Consider the following 16769-nt stretch of genomic DNA (forward strand, 5'->3'; position numbering starts at 1 on the left):
AATGTGAAACACCCCTTCCTGGTCGGGCTTCACTTTTCCTTCCAGACTGCAGACAAATTGTATTTTGTCCTAGACTACATCAATGGTGGAGAGGTAAGCAGTAAGAAAATGAAATATTATTTCCTGTCATGTGCACGGTTTTAGAGTAGACTTTTTCACCCTTCCTTTTCGATAAAAAAGAGTTGCAAGGGGAAAAGTCATGGGGGAGAAGTTACTAGATTGAATGTTTCCAGCCTGCCAAGTTTTGAACTACCAAAGGATCGTTAGGCCACTTCCTGCTATTGTTCTCCCTCGCTATATACGTTGAGTCTAATTAAGTGCATTGTTCACAGGCTTTGGCGCCGCTTACACAACTTTGTTCTCTCTGTCTCCTGTAGTTGTTCTACCATCTCCAGAGGGAGCGTTGCTTCCTGGAGCCGAGAGCCCGATTTTACGCTGCTGAAATTGCCAGTGCGCTGGGCTACCTGCACTCCCTGAACATTGTTTATCGGTAAGCAACCTTGTTCAGTTTGTCGGGGTAAAAAACCCACATGCTTTGTTGAATAAGCATTGAACAGTTGATCTCAGTATGAGCTCAGAATTGCTTGTAATGTTTTTTGTGACCTGGTGAAGTTCTGTAAAAGATTGCACCTCACATATTCTTACTGTAGCTCCTCTAATGAACACTTGTCTTCTTTCATCTCTTCCTACAGTGACTTGAAGCCAGAGAATATCCTGCTCGATTCACAGGGGCACATTGTCTTGACTGACTTTGGACTCTGCAAAGAAAACATTGAGCACAATGGCACAACCTCCACCTTCTGCGGCACACCGGAGGTACGGCCAGCCCTCAGCCCGCCACTCGTGGAGCGGCAGCAAGTGCTGTCCTCGTCAGTGAAAACTGACATCTTCCAAGCAGGGGGTATTACGGGTCTTGTAATATCAGGCTGCCAGTGAGAATGTGTAAGACACGTAGAGCTCGTTGAGCAGGAGAGAACAGCTCTCGAGCCATCTCCCTGTTTGTAAAGAGCTTGTAGCTTGGATGTTGCTAGGATTCAGTGAGCTGCTTTCATTTAAGAATAGGGAGGCTTTCCTAATTATAAAGGTCCCCTTTGGCTAACGCGGTGGCTCTTCCTTCTCTTGTGCAGTATCTTGCTCCTGAAGTTCTTCATAAGCAGCCCTATGACCGGACTGTGGACTGGTGGTGTCTTGGGGCCGTTCTCTATGAGATGCTCTATGGCCTGGTAAGCAATGAATCCTTCGTGTCAGATCAAACTATCTTACTCGTCCTTTCCCCACAAGAAACCCCCTGCCTGCCTGTCAGCCTCCGTAACCCGGGTGTCTCCTTCCCTGTTCCCACAGCCGCCCTTCTACAGCAGGAACACGGCAGAAATGTATGACAACATCTTGAACAAACCCTTGCAGCTGAAGCCAAATATTACCAACTCGGCTAGACACCTCCTGGAAGGCCTCTTGCAGAAGGACAGGACCAAGAGGCTTGGCGCCAAGGAGGACTTTGTAAGTGCCAAACTGGCTGGTGCCTGTAGGCAGCACAGGAGGATGACTAGGCCATACTGCTTACATTAGCTTGGGTCTGAATTAATCTATTTTTCTCTCTGTAACAGATGGAGATTAAGAATCACATCTTCTTCTCCCCAATTAACTGGGATGATCTCATTAATAAGAAGATTACACCCCCTTTTAACCCAAATGTGGTATGTATCACTTCTAATTATAGAATGTATGGAGAGGGTCTTTTCCCCCCTTGTCTTGGTGGGGTGCCTGGAAGCCAGGGGAACTGGCCAGATAGATAGCTGTGTTTGGGGAACACAGCTTTTCCTTCCCTTGTGGCTCTCCAGGCAAGGTTAAAAATAAGTGGTAGCTGGCTTTTTGCTGATGGACAGTCTAATTTTAGCTGGGTTTTTTGGCCTCTCACAAACACTTCATTTGCATGGCTATTTTGAAATAATCCCCAGCATCCCCGTTTTACCAAAGGGGAAGGTAAGGTGTAGAAAGCAAGCAGCTTCCCAAGGGCAGAATTACATTTGGCTTGGCTTGTCAGATGCTAACATCTAAAGAGAGGGATCTGGTTGCAGAGGTTGTTCCCTTTCACTTTCTGAGAATTTTATAAACTAAATTTAATAACTTGCCCAGAGATCAAAGTCTTCCCCTGCAAACTGCTGCATGGCAGAGTGGTGTGTTTGCATTTGGCTTTTGTTGTGTGAGCTTAGCTGGAGGGTAGGTAGCATATTAAATTGAATCATCTTGGTTTTAGTGAGACAATATGCAGCAGGACACCAAAAAAAAAAGTCAAACTAAAACTGGCAAAGGCTGTTAAACAGTGGGCCCAAAATGATAACACTGTGAGTCTCCCCACAAGGGTGCTTGTCCCCATTTTGGATTGGACTGTGCACTCACAAAACTTTTGGGTCTAAATGTTGCATCTTTCCTTTTCTGCCCTTTCCACAGAGTGGCCCCAGTGACCTGCGACACTTTGATCCGGAGTTTACAGATGAGCCAGTCCCCAACTCCATCGGCCAGCGTCAAAGAAGCCGCGGAGGCTTTTTTGGGCTTCTCATATGCCCCACCCGTGGACTCTTTCTTGTGAACATTTTTCTTTCTTTCTTTTTTGATAATAATAACAACTATTATTTTTATTTTTGTTTGGCCTTCTGGTGGAACTGCCAGTTGACCAGTCATCTTGAAAGAGAATTTGCACATTTCCACCGTGGCAGCTTTGCAGCCTTAATTTCAACGCACCGCCAGCGTCAAAGAAGCCGCGGAGGCTTTTTTGGGCTTCTCATATGCCCCACCCGTGGACTCTTTCTTGTGAACATTTTTCTTTCTTTCTTTTTTGATAATAATAACAACTATTATTTTTATTTTTGTTTGGCCTTCTGGTGGAACTGCCAGTTGACCAGTCATCTTGAAAGAGAATTTGCACATTTCCACCGTGGCAGCTTTGCAGCCTTAATTTCAACGACACTGTTTGCTGGAAGCTTTTTTGAAGAGCACATCACTCTCTAAATGAGCTTTACAGGCTTTTCATTTCCATTCGTTCTTCCCCCAAAGTGGTGCTGTCTCCTTGGAAAGAAAAACAAGCGTGACTGCTGCCATAGACTGCTACGGCAGATCGTAGGAGTAAGAACAAGATGTTTTGAAATCGTGCTCCGAAAAGCCTTGCCTGAAGATCTATCTGAACGTGATAAGGATTTTATGAAATGTGCCTTTTTCTGATGAGATCTTGTGAGCTCCAAAGCTTTCCCTGTTGCAGAGTGTGTTTCTCAGTTCATTTATGTGGGTTTACTATGTGAACAAATGGTATGCGTGTGGTCTGCGTACTACAGATGGACTTAGTTTAAAGCATCAATGTGACACTTGCAGGATACCACAATGTGGGGCATTGTTTGTTTCTTCCATATTTGGAAGATAAATTAAGTGTAATTTTGAAATTTCTTTTGTAAATCTATACAGTCAACTAAAATTATTGAAATGGGCTCACAATTACTTGTATCCAAATGCTTGAAGAAAGCATTGCTGCTATGAAAAAAGATTTCTATTTTTAGAAGGGGTTTTTATGGACCAAAATGCCCCAGCTGCAGTCAGTCAAAGCTGTTGGTTTCTTTTTTTTTTTTTTTCTAGTTTAAAGTATGTCATCTGTAAAATGGGCATTATTTATGGTTTTGGGGGTTTTTAATTCCTGATTGTATGTACTGTAAAAAAGATCTGTACATTCAGTTGTAACTCTAGACGTATATTTAAACTTACAGGCTTACTTGTAATGTATAGCATCATTGTAATGTAATATAATTAACATGGTTATATGTATCATATTTTTTTGTGACCAAACCCATTGGTTTGCAGTAAAATCCTGAAAAATACTTCCATAAATGCTGTCTTTTTTTATTTAAAACAAAGGTTTTCTCCCTGAAAATTTTAGCCATTTTTTAAAAAAAAAAAGAACAAATCTGAGCTGCCAGTCAGCTAAGATGCCTGAGTAATGGTTATTCTGTCAAACTGCACCCATGCAAATCTTACCACAGATACACCCAGGCAAAAATACTTGGTCTTCCAAATGTGGGTGTTTGAGTGGGTGTGTATCAGTGTGGGTGCTCTTACGCAGTACAAATGTTCACACTTTATCCAGATGAATTTCTCTGCCTCTAGCAAAGTGAAGGCACCACTCTCTGGTGCGGACAAAATGTACCTACGCTTGGAGAATTAAGTCCTCAGGCCAGTTGCATAACAAAGACTTGAGCTGTTTTAGCCCTATGCTGCAGACGGATGCAGGTTGGGATAAGGCTGATGGAAACTCCCAACCTGGGAATCCATCCTGGAGCATCAAACATCGCTGCTGTAGCGTGGGGCAGTGTAACACATCCTGAGCTTACCAGTGTGCCAAAATCTGTGCTGGGGATGCAGACTGCACCAACTGATCATATGCTTCCCTGGATGGGGTAAAACAGGCCATTCATTTAAAACTGAGCTGTTAAATACAGGTTTTTATTACTGAGTACTTCTGGGTGGCCTGCAAGAGGAACTTGCAGCCAAGAATTAACCACTTCTGAGGTGATCCCATTCAATTTCTTCTGCACAGTGATGGATGGCTTCCTTCTAGGAGGGACTGAGCGTCAGCACCTTACTTACAGCTCCCATTATCCACTGGTTACTGCAGTTGGTGGTCTTAGCAATTCAGAGGATCGTAATGAGCAGTTGCTGAGAAAAACCTGAGCAGATTCAACTAACTGTTGCTTGGGCCCCTGTGATAACGGCAGCGTAAGCAGAGCTCTCATGGGGTAATATTTCTGTTCATTATATTTCTGAGATAAAAGCATGCAGTAACTTTCCATCTTTTATTATCCATTGGATGTAGGAACAAAAAACCCGTATGGCTTCAGCTATAAACTGTGCCTGGGAAACCACACTCAGAGCTGAAACTGCTGATTTATAGCAGCCAAGAAACCTCTCTCCTATCATGTTAGTATATGAAAGAGATGCAGCCACCTCCCCCTCAAACTCCAACAATCCTCAATTCGTGCGTTAAATAACTCTTTGGATAGTGTACTGACAGGCCTTGCAAATGCGTCTTCCAGCGCTATAACGTGCCTGAAACATTTTTTGCGTTGATGGCTTGTAGGCTAGGGTTGTTAAAATACATAGTCCTAATCTGCTCCTACAGAAAATGAAACTGCACTTGCAAAGTGACAAAGTTTTGTGATACGCATTATCTTTGCCTCACATGTCCCAGGCATTAGCAAGGTGTGATGTGCAGATACGTGTGCAGAGAACTGCAGCCCTAGGGTAACAAACCATGAAATACTATCTATCGTTTTCAAGAAAAAAACCCACTGGGGTCATTAATAATGAAGAAGTATGGAACTTCAGTGACTCAGAGGTGTACCCTGGGTGCCTTTCCTCTTTGCCAAGATGTAGGGTATGGTTTTAATGGGTTACTTTTAAAAAACAATGTCTGATTGTAATTTTAACTGTTCTACCGTGCATAGGCTCATTACGTGGCTCCTGCTTTGTGCAAAAGTCTGCAACTGCTGGCAATGAATATTCAACACGTTGCCTCAATTTCTTAGTGTGGAAAAGGTGACAAATTTTTCCATGTTTTTAATTTCCCTGAATTTGATGTATGCCTGAAGGGAGGGAATCTATGGCAGTCAGCTGGGTTTTGGGTTTGTTTGTTGGTTTGTTTGTTTTACAGAATTCCCTGTCTGTAAGGCCTATATTTCCTTTAGAGAAAAGTCTTTGGACTGAGAAGCAAAGGGCTAGGACTCCTGAAATCCCAGCTGACATAGGTGTAATGTGTTATTTTGACTGAGAGCTGAACCTGTGGTTTAGTTTCACCCATTTGTAAAATGGAAGTAATCATGCACATTTTCTGCTGGTGGCAGTGTTGTAACTGACACCAGCTTGGGCAGCTCTAGTTAGCGGAAAGGTCGACCCAATGAACCTTAAAACACTCATTATATTGTATTTGGTATGGTGAGCATGCCTGGGCTCTCATACGCCCCTCAGTTGGAGTGTATTGATGAGACACACACAAACATTTAAATACATAAATTCAGACATTTTATGTGGTTTAGTTTGTATTACTTATCTCTGTGTATCATAAGCTGTGTACCGTTTTCATGAGCCTTACGAAGATAAGTGAAGCTTCTTAGTAACAGTATTTTTCTTGTGCTCCCTCTGGACGCAACAGGTGGTTACTTGTGGAGGGCAGCCTGGATCTTAAGCAAGTTAAGCAGGAGATGCCTGTTTCTCCCCCAAAAGGTTTTCAGAAAGTAGGCTGTGCCTGCCTTCTGTACACTTCTCATAAAGAGGCTGTAGAAATTCATGAAGAAAACCAAGACTCTTGTATAGCCTTGCACCTCCAGTGAAACACTTCTACAAGTAGCTGAAAAAAATGAGGGACACTGCTCAGAAAAGAGCTTTGGGTGGTGGTCCTAATTGGGCATCTTACCTGGGGTACCTAAAGTTAGGCTAGCTGAGTCCTGGCCCATCTGTACTCTTCTAAGAAGTGAAATGAAATATTCCACAACATTACTCTCCTATTTAACTGCAGTACCAGCTGCGCAGATGCTTATGTGACACCAAGTGGCTATAGTTTCCCTGGTAGAGCCTAGTAAGATGGCTTATGGTAAAGATGGTTTCTGACGCTCCCCACATGTACAGTTTCTGCTAAGGCCAACATATAAAGAGCAGGATAAAATTTTCCATGCTGGCTGGAACTGTCTGTGGAAAGTTTCTGCAAAAATGCTTCCAAAACTACTTTCCAAAGTATGAGGGGTAAAAAAAAAAAAAAAAAAGGTTTGCTATTTGAAAAAAAAACCCTTTGAAGTTAATACAGATACGTGCTGCAGTTATGTTTTGAATCAGAGACAGTTTGACCAGCAGATTGCTTTAGTGTCAGGTAAGGCTCTAAATGGAAGTTCTCTTCTTTGAGAGACTGAAATGCAGTGGTTTGTGGCTTTCCTGTGCAGGTACGGGCAGTACAGTAACAGTGTGCAATCACTGCACCTTTCTGTTTGGTCACCTGCAGTCATGTGAAGTGAGTTTTCCAACTTTGGATGTTTGCAAGCCCTGGGCTTGGACCTGAGCAGGGGTCTGTTGTTTACTCAGGAGTTTCCTCCTGCTCCATCTGTTGGAATAAAAGAGGGAAAAAAAAAAGAGTGGAGACCTCCGTGCGTGGCGACAGGGCAGGTGAAGCGCGGAGGGCCCTGACGGTGAGGTGCCTTCTGCTGGGCTGCCAAAGGGCATTGGCCGTGGTATCAAGGTGCTGGGAGAAGGGAACCAACATCCCCGCACGGTCGCTCTCTGCTCTTTGTACGCGGTAGCCCTGGCCCAGCGTGGGGTGTGAGGGCTCGCCCAGACCCCCCTTCAGCTGTTTCACCAGCAGAGCCTGCGTTGCCTGTGGGAGATCTCCAGGGGACAGCTGCCCACTGCCGGAGGATGGCTTCCCACCTGGCTGCCTAGCTTGGCACCCGCTCCCGGGGTGGCTTCCTCAGCATCCCGGGCGGTGGCCATTGGTCTGTGCCCTGTGGTCGCCGCCGTGCAGCGCTCAGCTTCTGCCTGGGGGAGGCCGGCATTGGAGCGGCCATGAATACTCAGTAGTGGGAAGGCTCTGAAGCTCGTGCGCCTGGAAAACGATGTCCCTCTATGCCTGGATTAGTGATCGGGGGAAGCTGCTGTTAAGTGAGGGACAGGAACGCTCTCATAGCTCCAGTTCCTCTTCCACACAGGTGTCACCTCCCAGCGGTAGTGGGTTTTTTTTCTTTCCTGAAGCTGAGCAGGCCTTAGTCAGCCCAGACAAACCCTTCCTTCTCTCAGGTGCGGTCTCCTCTGTAACGTCCCTCTCAGGAACCACCTCCCTTTGAGAGGCACCCAGCTAACGCAAGAGTTTCCTCCAGATTATTTTTTGGTACATAGGTGGTCGACTGCTACAGTCTATGCCGCCTCCCTCCGTGCCTTCCAGCAGGCAAGGATAAGCAGCACCAGGCAAGAACAACATTGCACCATGTCCATGGGCTCCTTCAGTAGTTCCTTATTTGGGAAGCTTGAACTGCCTAGGAAATGGGCCACAGCCTTGGCCCGTTTATTTGGTAAGGGCTGGAAAGGGTCTGGCCACTGAATGATCTCTCCCCACCGTGTGGGAGGATGTGAGGAACTCGATACTCTGTGAATGGTCCCTCACACGTTGATGAGGAGAAGATATCCCACAGTTCAGGCCATATTTTATGAATGTGATATATGAAGCACACAGATAAGTGGCTTATAGGATAAGGTCTAAGCCTTCTTAGACTTTAACCTTCTCTCTCAGTACTCATAAACATCCCTCCTTCTGCACTTTAGAGTCTATATGACTGCCCTCTAGCGGTTTGAGATATTCTATACTGGTATAGAAAATCTATATTTTTACTTTTGAAATCTATAGAAATCTATCTTTACTTTTGTAAAGATATAATCTTCATTATAGTATACTGGAGAGCGGAGCAGAGATCTAGTGCAGAGGCCTATATGGCTTCAAAAATATATTGTCAGTCAGGCAGTTACCATTTTTGTTCTTCCCAGGGAAATCAACTCTTTAGGGCAGGGAAAGGCACCCACTGCTCTGAAGACATCCATGTAGCTAATGTCCCCCTGAATACAAAGTATACACCATACAGAGAAGTTTCCTGACGAGAACTGTGCTGTATCAGTTCAATCCAGTTACATACGCTAAAGGTAGCCTTTTGTGTGGATTCGAACAGAAGTAACATATGCCATACAAACGCAGTTAATGACTGACTGTACTGAGGTGCACTGAAATAAGAAATAGAGATGATATATGGGTATACAGCTTTCCCGAAGGGACAACCCCCCCCATTTTCTTCTTTCAAATGGTGACCATGCAACAAACTATGGGACATGCTTTATTGACTAATGGTAAAGAGGGTCTCAGATATGACTTACGTGTCCAGATTTGTGTCTGAAGTTTCTCTGCACTCCAGGATCACTCAGCTTTGGGATTGGGATCACACTGCATAGCCCCGGCTAGATGCCATCGTTAACTCAAGAAACAGGTTGGTGGTGTGGATACAAGCAATTCCAGCCATCAGGTTGGTTATGAGTTATAGTTTACTGATGTGGTTCGAATGACAAATTTTCAGACCTGGACTAAACCTTGTAAGAACCATTCTGGCTTAATAAGTGATTATCCAAGTACTGTTTTATTCAACCCTGAATGTGGAATATCATCTCACTGAGAAACCTTGAGTCACACCTTCAGTTAACAGTCTATGGCCAAGTTAATTAAATCATATTGCTTTACAAGTATGGGTCAGACCTGAGCCTGCCACCTAGTCTGCCTTTACAGTGACTTTACAGAGAAAAACAGGCACCCAGGGAGAGCAATTGATCTCACTTGTCTTAAACAGGGGTGGTGGGCCCTCTGGAGGGGATGGTTTCTTTCCATTGCCTTTAGAGGGAGTTTTCACTGACTGGTAAATGCAATCAGTTAAAACAGATTCACCACCCCCCCCCAAGTGATCGTTCAGCATGTGCATATTTTGCTCAATGCCGCTGTGTGTTTAGCAGATCACATTACAGGCACATGGGATTGATATCAAAAGGATGTAGAACTAACTGGAAATCATGCAGCTCGCTAGGGAGTTGAAGTATTTTACCTTTGCAGATGCTGATAAGCCCTGCAAGCAATTAAAAAAAATTGCAAAGAAAAACTGTATTTGTTTAACACATGACTGCAAGCCAGCAGAAGCTTATCAGATGTGACGATTAACGTACTTCCAAAGCATGGATTTTTAAATTATGATTTACAGATGACTAGTGATAGACTGCTCCTCATTTTGTGGTCGCAAAAAAGAAATATTTCAGCAACTGAGAAGAGGGAGAGAAGAAAAACAAGCAGCCTATAAAATGAAAAGTGCTGGAGAAGAAGAAATACTAAAAAGAAAAAAAAATTGTTTTTTTTAATTATTTCTAAAGCACCTATAACTTTGGCTATCTGCCCTGAAATATGCATGATATATTAACAATTCTTAACAAGACATTGCATCTCTTGGCATGTTACCATCATGCAAAATATTGTGACAGGTAATAGCAAAGAGTTGGAAATAGATAAGATACTGGGACGCTCCATCAGAAAATCATTTGCAGAAGAGTAGTTTTTGTGTGAAACCGTGCCAAAATCTACAGAGAGTTATACTAAATCACGTAAACCTGTAAACCATTTTTTCATACAACATGAGAGCATTGTTAGCAGAGCCATTCAGCTGTCATGAATCAAACCAAACATTTGATGTGGGCCTATTACTGTCTGGGTCAAAAATAATTCAACTGTTCATGCTAAAATACCATGGTTAGTCACTCTGAGTGAGATTATAGAGCCTTCCAACACACAATATGCACAACGTGTTCACTCGGTTCTGCCTTTGGTTTCAGTGGGACTATTTACATGAATAGAAGTTAACACCAGTGGGCACCTACTCTACCACTGTGGGTACTCTAGCTCTTGCTAGATGTGAATTTTTTCACGGGATTTACTGTTTTCCTTTACTCCACTCCAACTATGCAACTTTTGTTGTGACGGATAGGCCAGATGTACAATGTCTATTGGTTTCTATGCGACCTTGATTGGAGCAGCCTGGTAAGAAACAGTGGTGGCCGAGTTTGTGAGTAACCTCGCTGTAACGAGCCCTTGCCCATCAGCTGAGGTGCCTACTGTCCTTGCTAGGGGCTGAAAAGTAAAACTTCCAGGGTTAAGCTACCTAAGGACTGTTTTACTCTGCAGCTAGGTCAGTCCAATAGTGCTGATGTGTTTGCACCGACCACTGCACCAAAATAGCAGTTCACTTAACCAAAATTGAAGGGTCCCATCTGTCCTGCTCTGCGGTCGGAACAGTATAAGGGCCCAGCACAGAGGTGCGGACCAGAAGCTGTGAGGGGGAGCAGGACCCCACCATTTTAGCAAAGGTGAGACTTTCATTTGGCTTAGTACTCTCATGGACATGTCAGAGCCACTTGATGGTCCCTCAGCTGGGCTATGGAAAATGGATCCCTTTGAGTTGCATGAGTGTAACTGGAGCTTATAGGTGGTGACTTGAGGCTGCAGGTGGGTTGTCAGCTGTTGGCAATAGGACCTTGGTTGTTGTTTTGCCTGTGTATAACCCCACATATCAGGGCCCAGGGCAATGGACCACAACAGCAATGTTACACCACGCGCTTGCAATGTTCATGAACTGTGCAACGTTTTTAAAAGGTTCCTGTGTTTCAACTACAGTGTTCGCATGAAGGCTCTGAGAGAAGCAGTGTCATTTTCCAGATAAGCATAAACTGAATCCAAATAATCTTCTCTTAAGTATGTTCATGCATCTGGGTTTTTCTTCTTCCCATTACGTAGTCAGGTCTCCAGTCACTTTGGAAATCCAGGAATGCTCAGCTTAAGTGTCTGAATGCAGTTAATGCATTTTAATTTGACAAATTTGATAAATATAATTTTCTAAAATAATTTTGGAGAGATCACTGATTGTGAAGTAAGAAAAAACAGATTGAGCTTGATTCTCACCTCTCAGTTTGATTCTGGCACAGCAAGGTTGACCCTACTGAAATTAGTCTGAGCTTCTCCTATGCAATTAAAAAAAAATTAGTCCCACAACTGTTTTAAAATGACAAGCAGGTTTTTATAGTGAGAATAATTTTTGACAGTATATCCTTACCTTTTTCTGCTGGGGGCAGCTTTATATGACAGTTCTAAATGAGCCAAATCACAAATATCTGCGGTGTGAGGAATTGCAAACAGGTTATTTGCATCTATCCATCCTCTGGTGTTTTATGGGTGCACATGAACTGAGCAGTGGATATTTTTCCCATGTGTAGCCAACTATATGGTGTCTATTCAGTGCTTCCGTTTCAGTGAAGCTCTTTCATCTGTTGCAGCAAATACACCTTCATATTCTCATGTCATCCTGTAAGTCCTCTTCAAGTAAAAAAATAAAAAATGCTGCATGGGTCCCAGAATTGCCTTTTTGAAGAGACCATTTAAAAACAGAAATCAATACCCTTCCCTGGATGAGAATTCAAGAATTCAATTTTCAGTGCTCTTGCACTCCTGGCACAGTGCTCATCGCTGATGGATGACACTTAGGTACACTGCATTAGTCATACAGGCACATGCGGTACCCAAGCCTATTACACGTGGCAGTAAAATACACATTGCTTATAGCTTAAAATCCAGCAGCTAACTGTGTAACCACATGTTAAAAATAGGATCTATTATACCTCTCTATTTATCCATCACTGAGTAGCAAATTGTAATTGCAATTCAGTTTCACAAAGATGACAGCTGAAAACCCATCACCCCAGTTGCCCGTGACCCTCTCTATCTGTTTGCCCCTTGTCACACCCCTCTCTCTGTGTCCCCGTCAGATTCAGACACGTGTATTTTCTCTGTGAACAGGAAATCTCACGTCTTCTCTTTTCCAACCATAAACAGTGCCTTAGTTTCCTATACAAGGCACTGAAGTGCACCTTTAACAGTTTGCTTTCAGTCTTTCGATTCAGGTATGCATCTGATCATGGCATAGCAAGCCCAAAACAGTCTAACCCAAATTTTTAAGAATTATAGACATCTCTAACAATGTGCTACCAGATCTAAAAAGTAGAGACTCACACATCTCCACGGTCATACCAGCTTTTCCTGCGTCGATCGTCCACTTGTTATTTAGAGGAAAGCTTTCATCCAACACAAGATTTTGAATTCATACACTCACAAGATACTTGGTGGAGAATCATTAGGTTCCACATTAGTCCTGAAGGCTCTAAGTCCAAACAGGAATTTATTCCTATTTGAAAGACTGCAAACTTTGTCTCAGTAGATTTTAAACCGTCAGTTTTCAAAAAGGCTAAAATTTAAAATAATTTTAAAAAAAATCAGGGGAAAAATCTGCTCTTATTTACATCAACAGTAAGGCCAAAGAGTAGTGTAGGTTTTCATAGTTAAAACTGAAAGCAAAATTTGGCCATCATGGTTATTACTACTAAATAGGTGAGTCCTGCTAAAGAACCAAATACCCTGGCAGTAATCTGTTCCCACGATGCTATCCATTTTCCTTTTTAGCTCTAAGTGCAATGCTTTCCATTATCCTTCCTAAATTTAGACTGTATGCCTTTACAGATTTAGACTCTCCTCTTACGTTCGCCATAAATCGGGAGTCTTTTGCAACGGCCCTAAATAAGGTGAGGCGCTAATGCTAAATTACTTGCTGGCTAAGGACAAAAATGCACTGATTACACCATCAGGATATAAAAAGGATGTTAAGAAGCTTGTGAGTTCAAACGTGGTACTTCCAGGAAGCTTAGTTCTCTATAAAGTGCCTTTTTTTTTCACTTGTTATTGAAATCCGCCCTCTGAAAAGGCAACTGGAAAAGCGCCGTTACTAAAATGAAGAGTCACTTCAGAAGCTCGCTGATTACATCCAATGCAAAACCTGCTCCCCTCCCCTCCTTTCAATATAGTATCAGCTTGCCAATATATGCCAGAGCTAGGATTATAGACCTTTCATGCTATACATTCTTAATCAGGAAAACATTTTAATTCTATTTGTTTTAAATACTCAGTACTGATTTTCCCCAAATAAGCTAATTAATGACATCTCCTTAATGACTTGAATGACGAGTTAATTTATGCTCTGAATATAACAGAAGATAATTTGTAGGCACACAGACCCATACACTGATAGCAGGTGCATCTTGAAATTAGCAGAGGTATTCTGTGATACTTTCTCCCTCTATGTATAATACTTCTCTCTTCAGCCTTTTTACCTCATCTGCATCAAGAGCACAACAGGATAGGTTTTCTACCCTGCAGGTAAGTGATAGAAGCAGCTCTTCCTTTTTGGATTAATTGAAAACCACATGACAAAAGTACCAGTTTGCCACGCTTACCAATTTAGGAGGAGGCATAGTATTGCATCTCCGAAGTAAGAAATCCTCTTTTATAAACCGTAGCTCGAACCTGCCCCTGGGAGGGTGTGTGCCCTGCAACCAGAGTGTGCCTGTGTGAACGCACAGGCATCCTTGAACTACATTTAAGGTACCTGCGGGCTGCTTTCCCCAAGGAGCTGATGAGAGCGTCCCCAGCCCTATGCAGAGGGCTGCTAGCAGGGAGCTTGCCTGGTCCAATACGTGTTGTGCTTCTGTGGGTTTGTCAATCTGCACTCAATTCTGCTGCAGGAACATCGTTAACTTGATCGATGCTTATCCTAGTTAACTCTGACAGCAGCAGCAAGCAAGATGTGACAGCTGGGCTTTCAGTCGAGGCTCAGCAGACCCACAGGGGACATACGGTGCTCACTTCAGCAGTGAGCTTTTGCAGAAACCACACGTGTGATGTTCTTCACTACCGCTTGTATTCAAGCTCACCAGATCAAGTTTCAACCAAGTGCATTTCCCTGTCCTGTCATCACACCTTCTGGTAGCGACGTGCTTCCTACCTTTCCTGATATGCAAGAGAAAAGTGTGAGGTCATATGCCACGGATCGTGTCTTGCCTGTCAGTTCCTGCTGTGGGAAGACAGCAGCGGTGCTTGACCATGGCCACGGACTCTCTTTTCTCCCAGATCTCTCCTCTCTCTCTCTCGATGACCTAGAATTGTTGTATTAACAGGATGGTGAATGATCAATCCCTATTCACCCTCGCCATGCTGCTTGTGATTTATAAGACAGTCAGCTAGAGGAGAGCAAAAGCAATTACCAAGGGGGTGAACATCCATGACTCAGTGAAAGGCCAATTTTATTCCATCCCAGAGTCTTACTTAGGCTATGCACATTGGTTTTTGATCCTGAACAAGAAAGGGCAAAAGGGATGTTGGCAAGGACTGAGAGGAGAACTGGAGGAGCATCTTGCTCTTCCTAAACTACACAGACTTTATTGCAGTGATAATGCTGCTGAGAGGCACTAGCTGCCATGGATTAAAGGCAACTGATGCTTGTCAAGTGCCACGAGGAATAAAATTGTTCACATATACAGTGGCTTAGCTGTTCCAAAATCGCAGTGCATAGTGGAGCACTGGAAAGAATCTGCTTCAGTTCCTGCTCCAGCCATCCCAAATGGGAGTTTTGCTCTCTTTGATACCTCTAAACCCCTGCTTGCTGCCAGAACCATTTGGAAGTTTTGCAGCCACCTTCTCTAGCTCTCTGCCATGCTCACCTCATAGCTGGGCATTTCAAAGAGTGACATTTGTTGCATTTTGGCAAGTGCTCAGATTGCCTGGTGACCATATAGCCAGCACATTTGGTGCCCTATCGTGAATCGCTCACTGCTTGATACCAGCTGCTCTCTCACAGGCAGCAGCTGAACTGCCCCGCACCTGAGGGGGGCTGTGGTGGCTCCGAGTTTCATGCAGTTTCATGCAGGTGGACGGCCCTTTGTCTCCTGTCTTCCTTTGGTGGAGCACAGTCAAAGTGATGCCCATAGATGTGGTGAGGTTAGGAAGGTGGGTAGACCCAATAGCGGACTGAAGAACAAGGAGATAACTGGGGTAAGGCTTTGCAAAGTGTTGGGGGCAGAACATGGAAAAGGAAAATACCTGCAAAGGTGCATATGAACCCATTAAATGTTTTATGTAAGCCATTGCTCATGGAAGTGCACAATGTTTGGCAGCTGCATTTGCCACTACTGTCGGGGGATTCATGAGCTTTCTGGGAAGCGGCTCGTTTTGTTTCCCCTTGCCTGGCCCCTGACCTGGTCCGACAGCAAATGTGCAGTTCTCCATGGTGTGCTAGGGGCTGTGCACCATGGCTCCAGGCTATTGTGTGCCCTTATCTCCTGGAGCAGCAGGATGTGTGATGGCCCTGCTCCCCTCTGGAAAAGCACACTGAGGCCTGCAGTTTCATTATTCATGGAAAAATGTAACCTTCCAGCAACTGAACTGATATACATAGCCTGTGGCTGTGCTATACGACCTGATCCTGTCATAGGATGAGGTGTCAAAGCGAGGCCATGTTAAGACCTCGGGATAACGGGTTAAGTATGGCTTCAACCTGACACTGCTGCAATGACATTGAGCTCCCTTTGGGATACTCCTGTCATTAGATGTGTCAGAGCCGCAGGGCCAATTTAACAACTGCTACTGCCACCCTTGCCTCTGGTTATCCATATGTTGCATAGCATATCACAATAAATTCGATATTAGCCAGCTGTGATACCACTCACAATTGAGAGGTGACAACCACTAGCTGAGCATAGCCTCCAAGCCTCGTGGAAAAGGCAGGGTAACCGTGGGCACGGCACTACAGCAAAAGCAGTGCCTGACTAAGTGTTTCCCTAATGGGTTTAGTCATTGCTGAAGTCACAGACCAGGTCCCCACACGGCTGCGGTGAGTTTGGCCGCAGAAGTCCCATAGGCAGGGGTAACTGCCAGCACACTGCAAAGTGTTACAGACTTCAGAGTAGCCACAGGGCTAGTCCCAAGTCTGGGTTAATGTATCTTGCCACAAAACATCTTCTCTGGTCCTCATTTCTGGCCACAGGAAAGAAGGAACACAGAATCTAATTTCAAATCCTTATTTTAATTTGCTTAGCGAATATTCCACTTTCTAATTGTGGCCTAGCCACTTCAAGATAACTGCTCAGTGTACCTATTTTGCTATGATCTAGCTTTTCTAAGATATCCTTTATGGTGTGAACACTTCAGTCCAGCATTAAAGTGATTTTTCTTTTCCCAGAAAAATGCTCAGTTCCCAAAACAGAAAACTGTGTGAGAAGTAGCTGAGTATGAACAGTTATTC

At 43.9% G+C, this 16769-nt stretch overlaps 1 protein-coding gene across 1 annotated transcript in view; it reads left to right on the forward strand.

Annotated features, from left to right (window-relative positions):
• SGK1 (serum/glucocorticoid regulated kinase 1) overlaps positions 1 to 3860 on the forward strand; it is a 5935-nt gene extending 2075 nt beyond the window's left edge. The window contains exons 7-14 of the mRNA XM_035899882.1: positions 1 to 93; positions 378 to 490; positions 693 to 816; positions 1128 to 1223; positions 1342 to 1497; positions 1605 to 1694; positions 2449 to 2698; positions 2924 to 3860. Of these exons, the coding sequence (XP_035755775.1) occupies positions 1 to 93; positions 378 to 490; positions 693 to 816; positions 1128 to 1223; positions 1342 to 1497; positions 1605 to 1694; positions 2449 to 2698; positions 2924 to 3006 (1005 nt within the window). The 3' untranslated portion in view covers positions 3007 to 3860. The remainder of the gene's footprint in view (positions 94 to 377; positions 491 to 692; positions 817 to 1127; positions 1224 to 1341; positions 1498 to 1604; positions 1695 to 2448; positions 2699 to 2923) is intronic.
• Positions 3861 to 16769: the final 12909 nt, after the last annotated feature.

This window comes from Egretta garzetta, unplaced genomic scaffold, assembly GCF_000687185.1.
Source record: "Egretta garzetta isolate BGI_Z169 unplaced genomic scaffold, ASM68718v1 scaffold397, whole genome shotgun sequence".
Taxonomy (NCBI): Eukaryota; Metazoa; Chordata; class Aves; order Pelecaniformes; family Ardeidae; genus Egretta; species Egretta garzetta.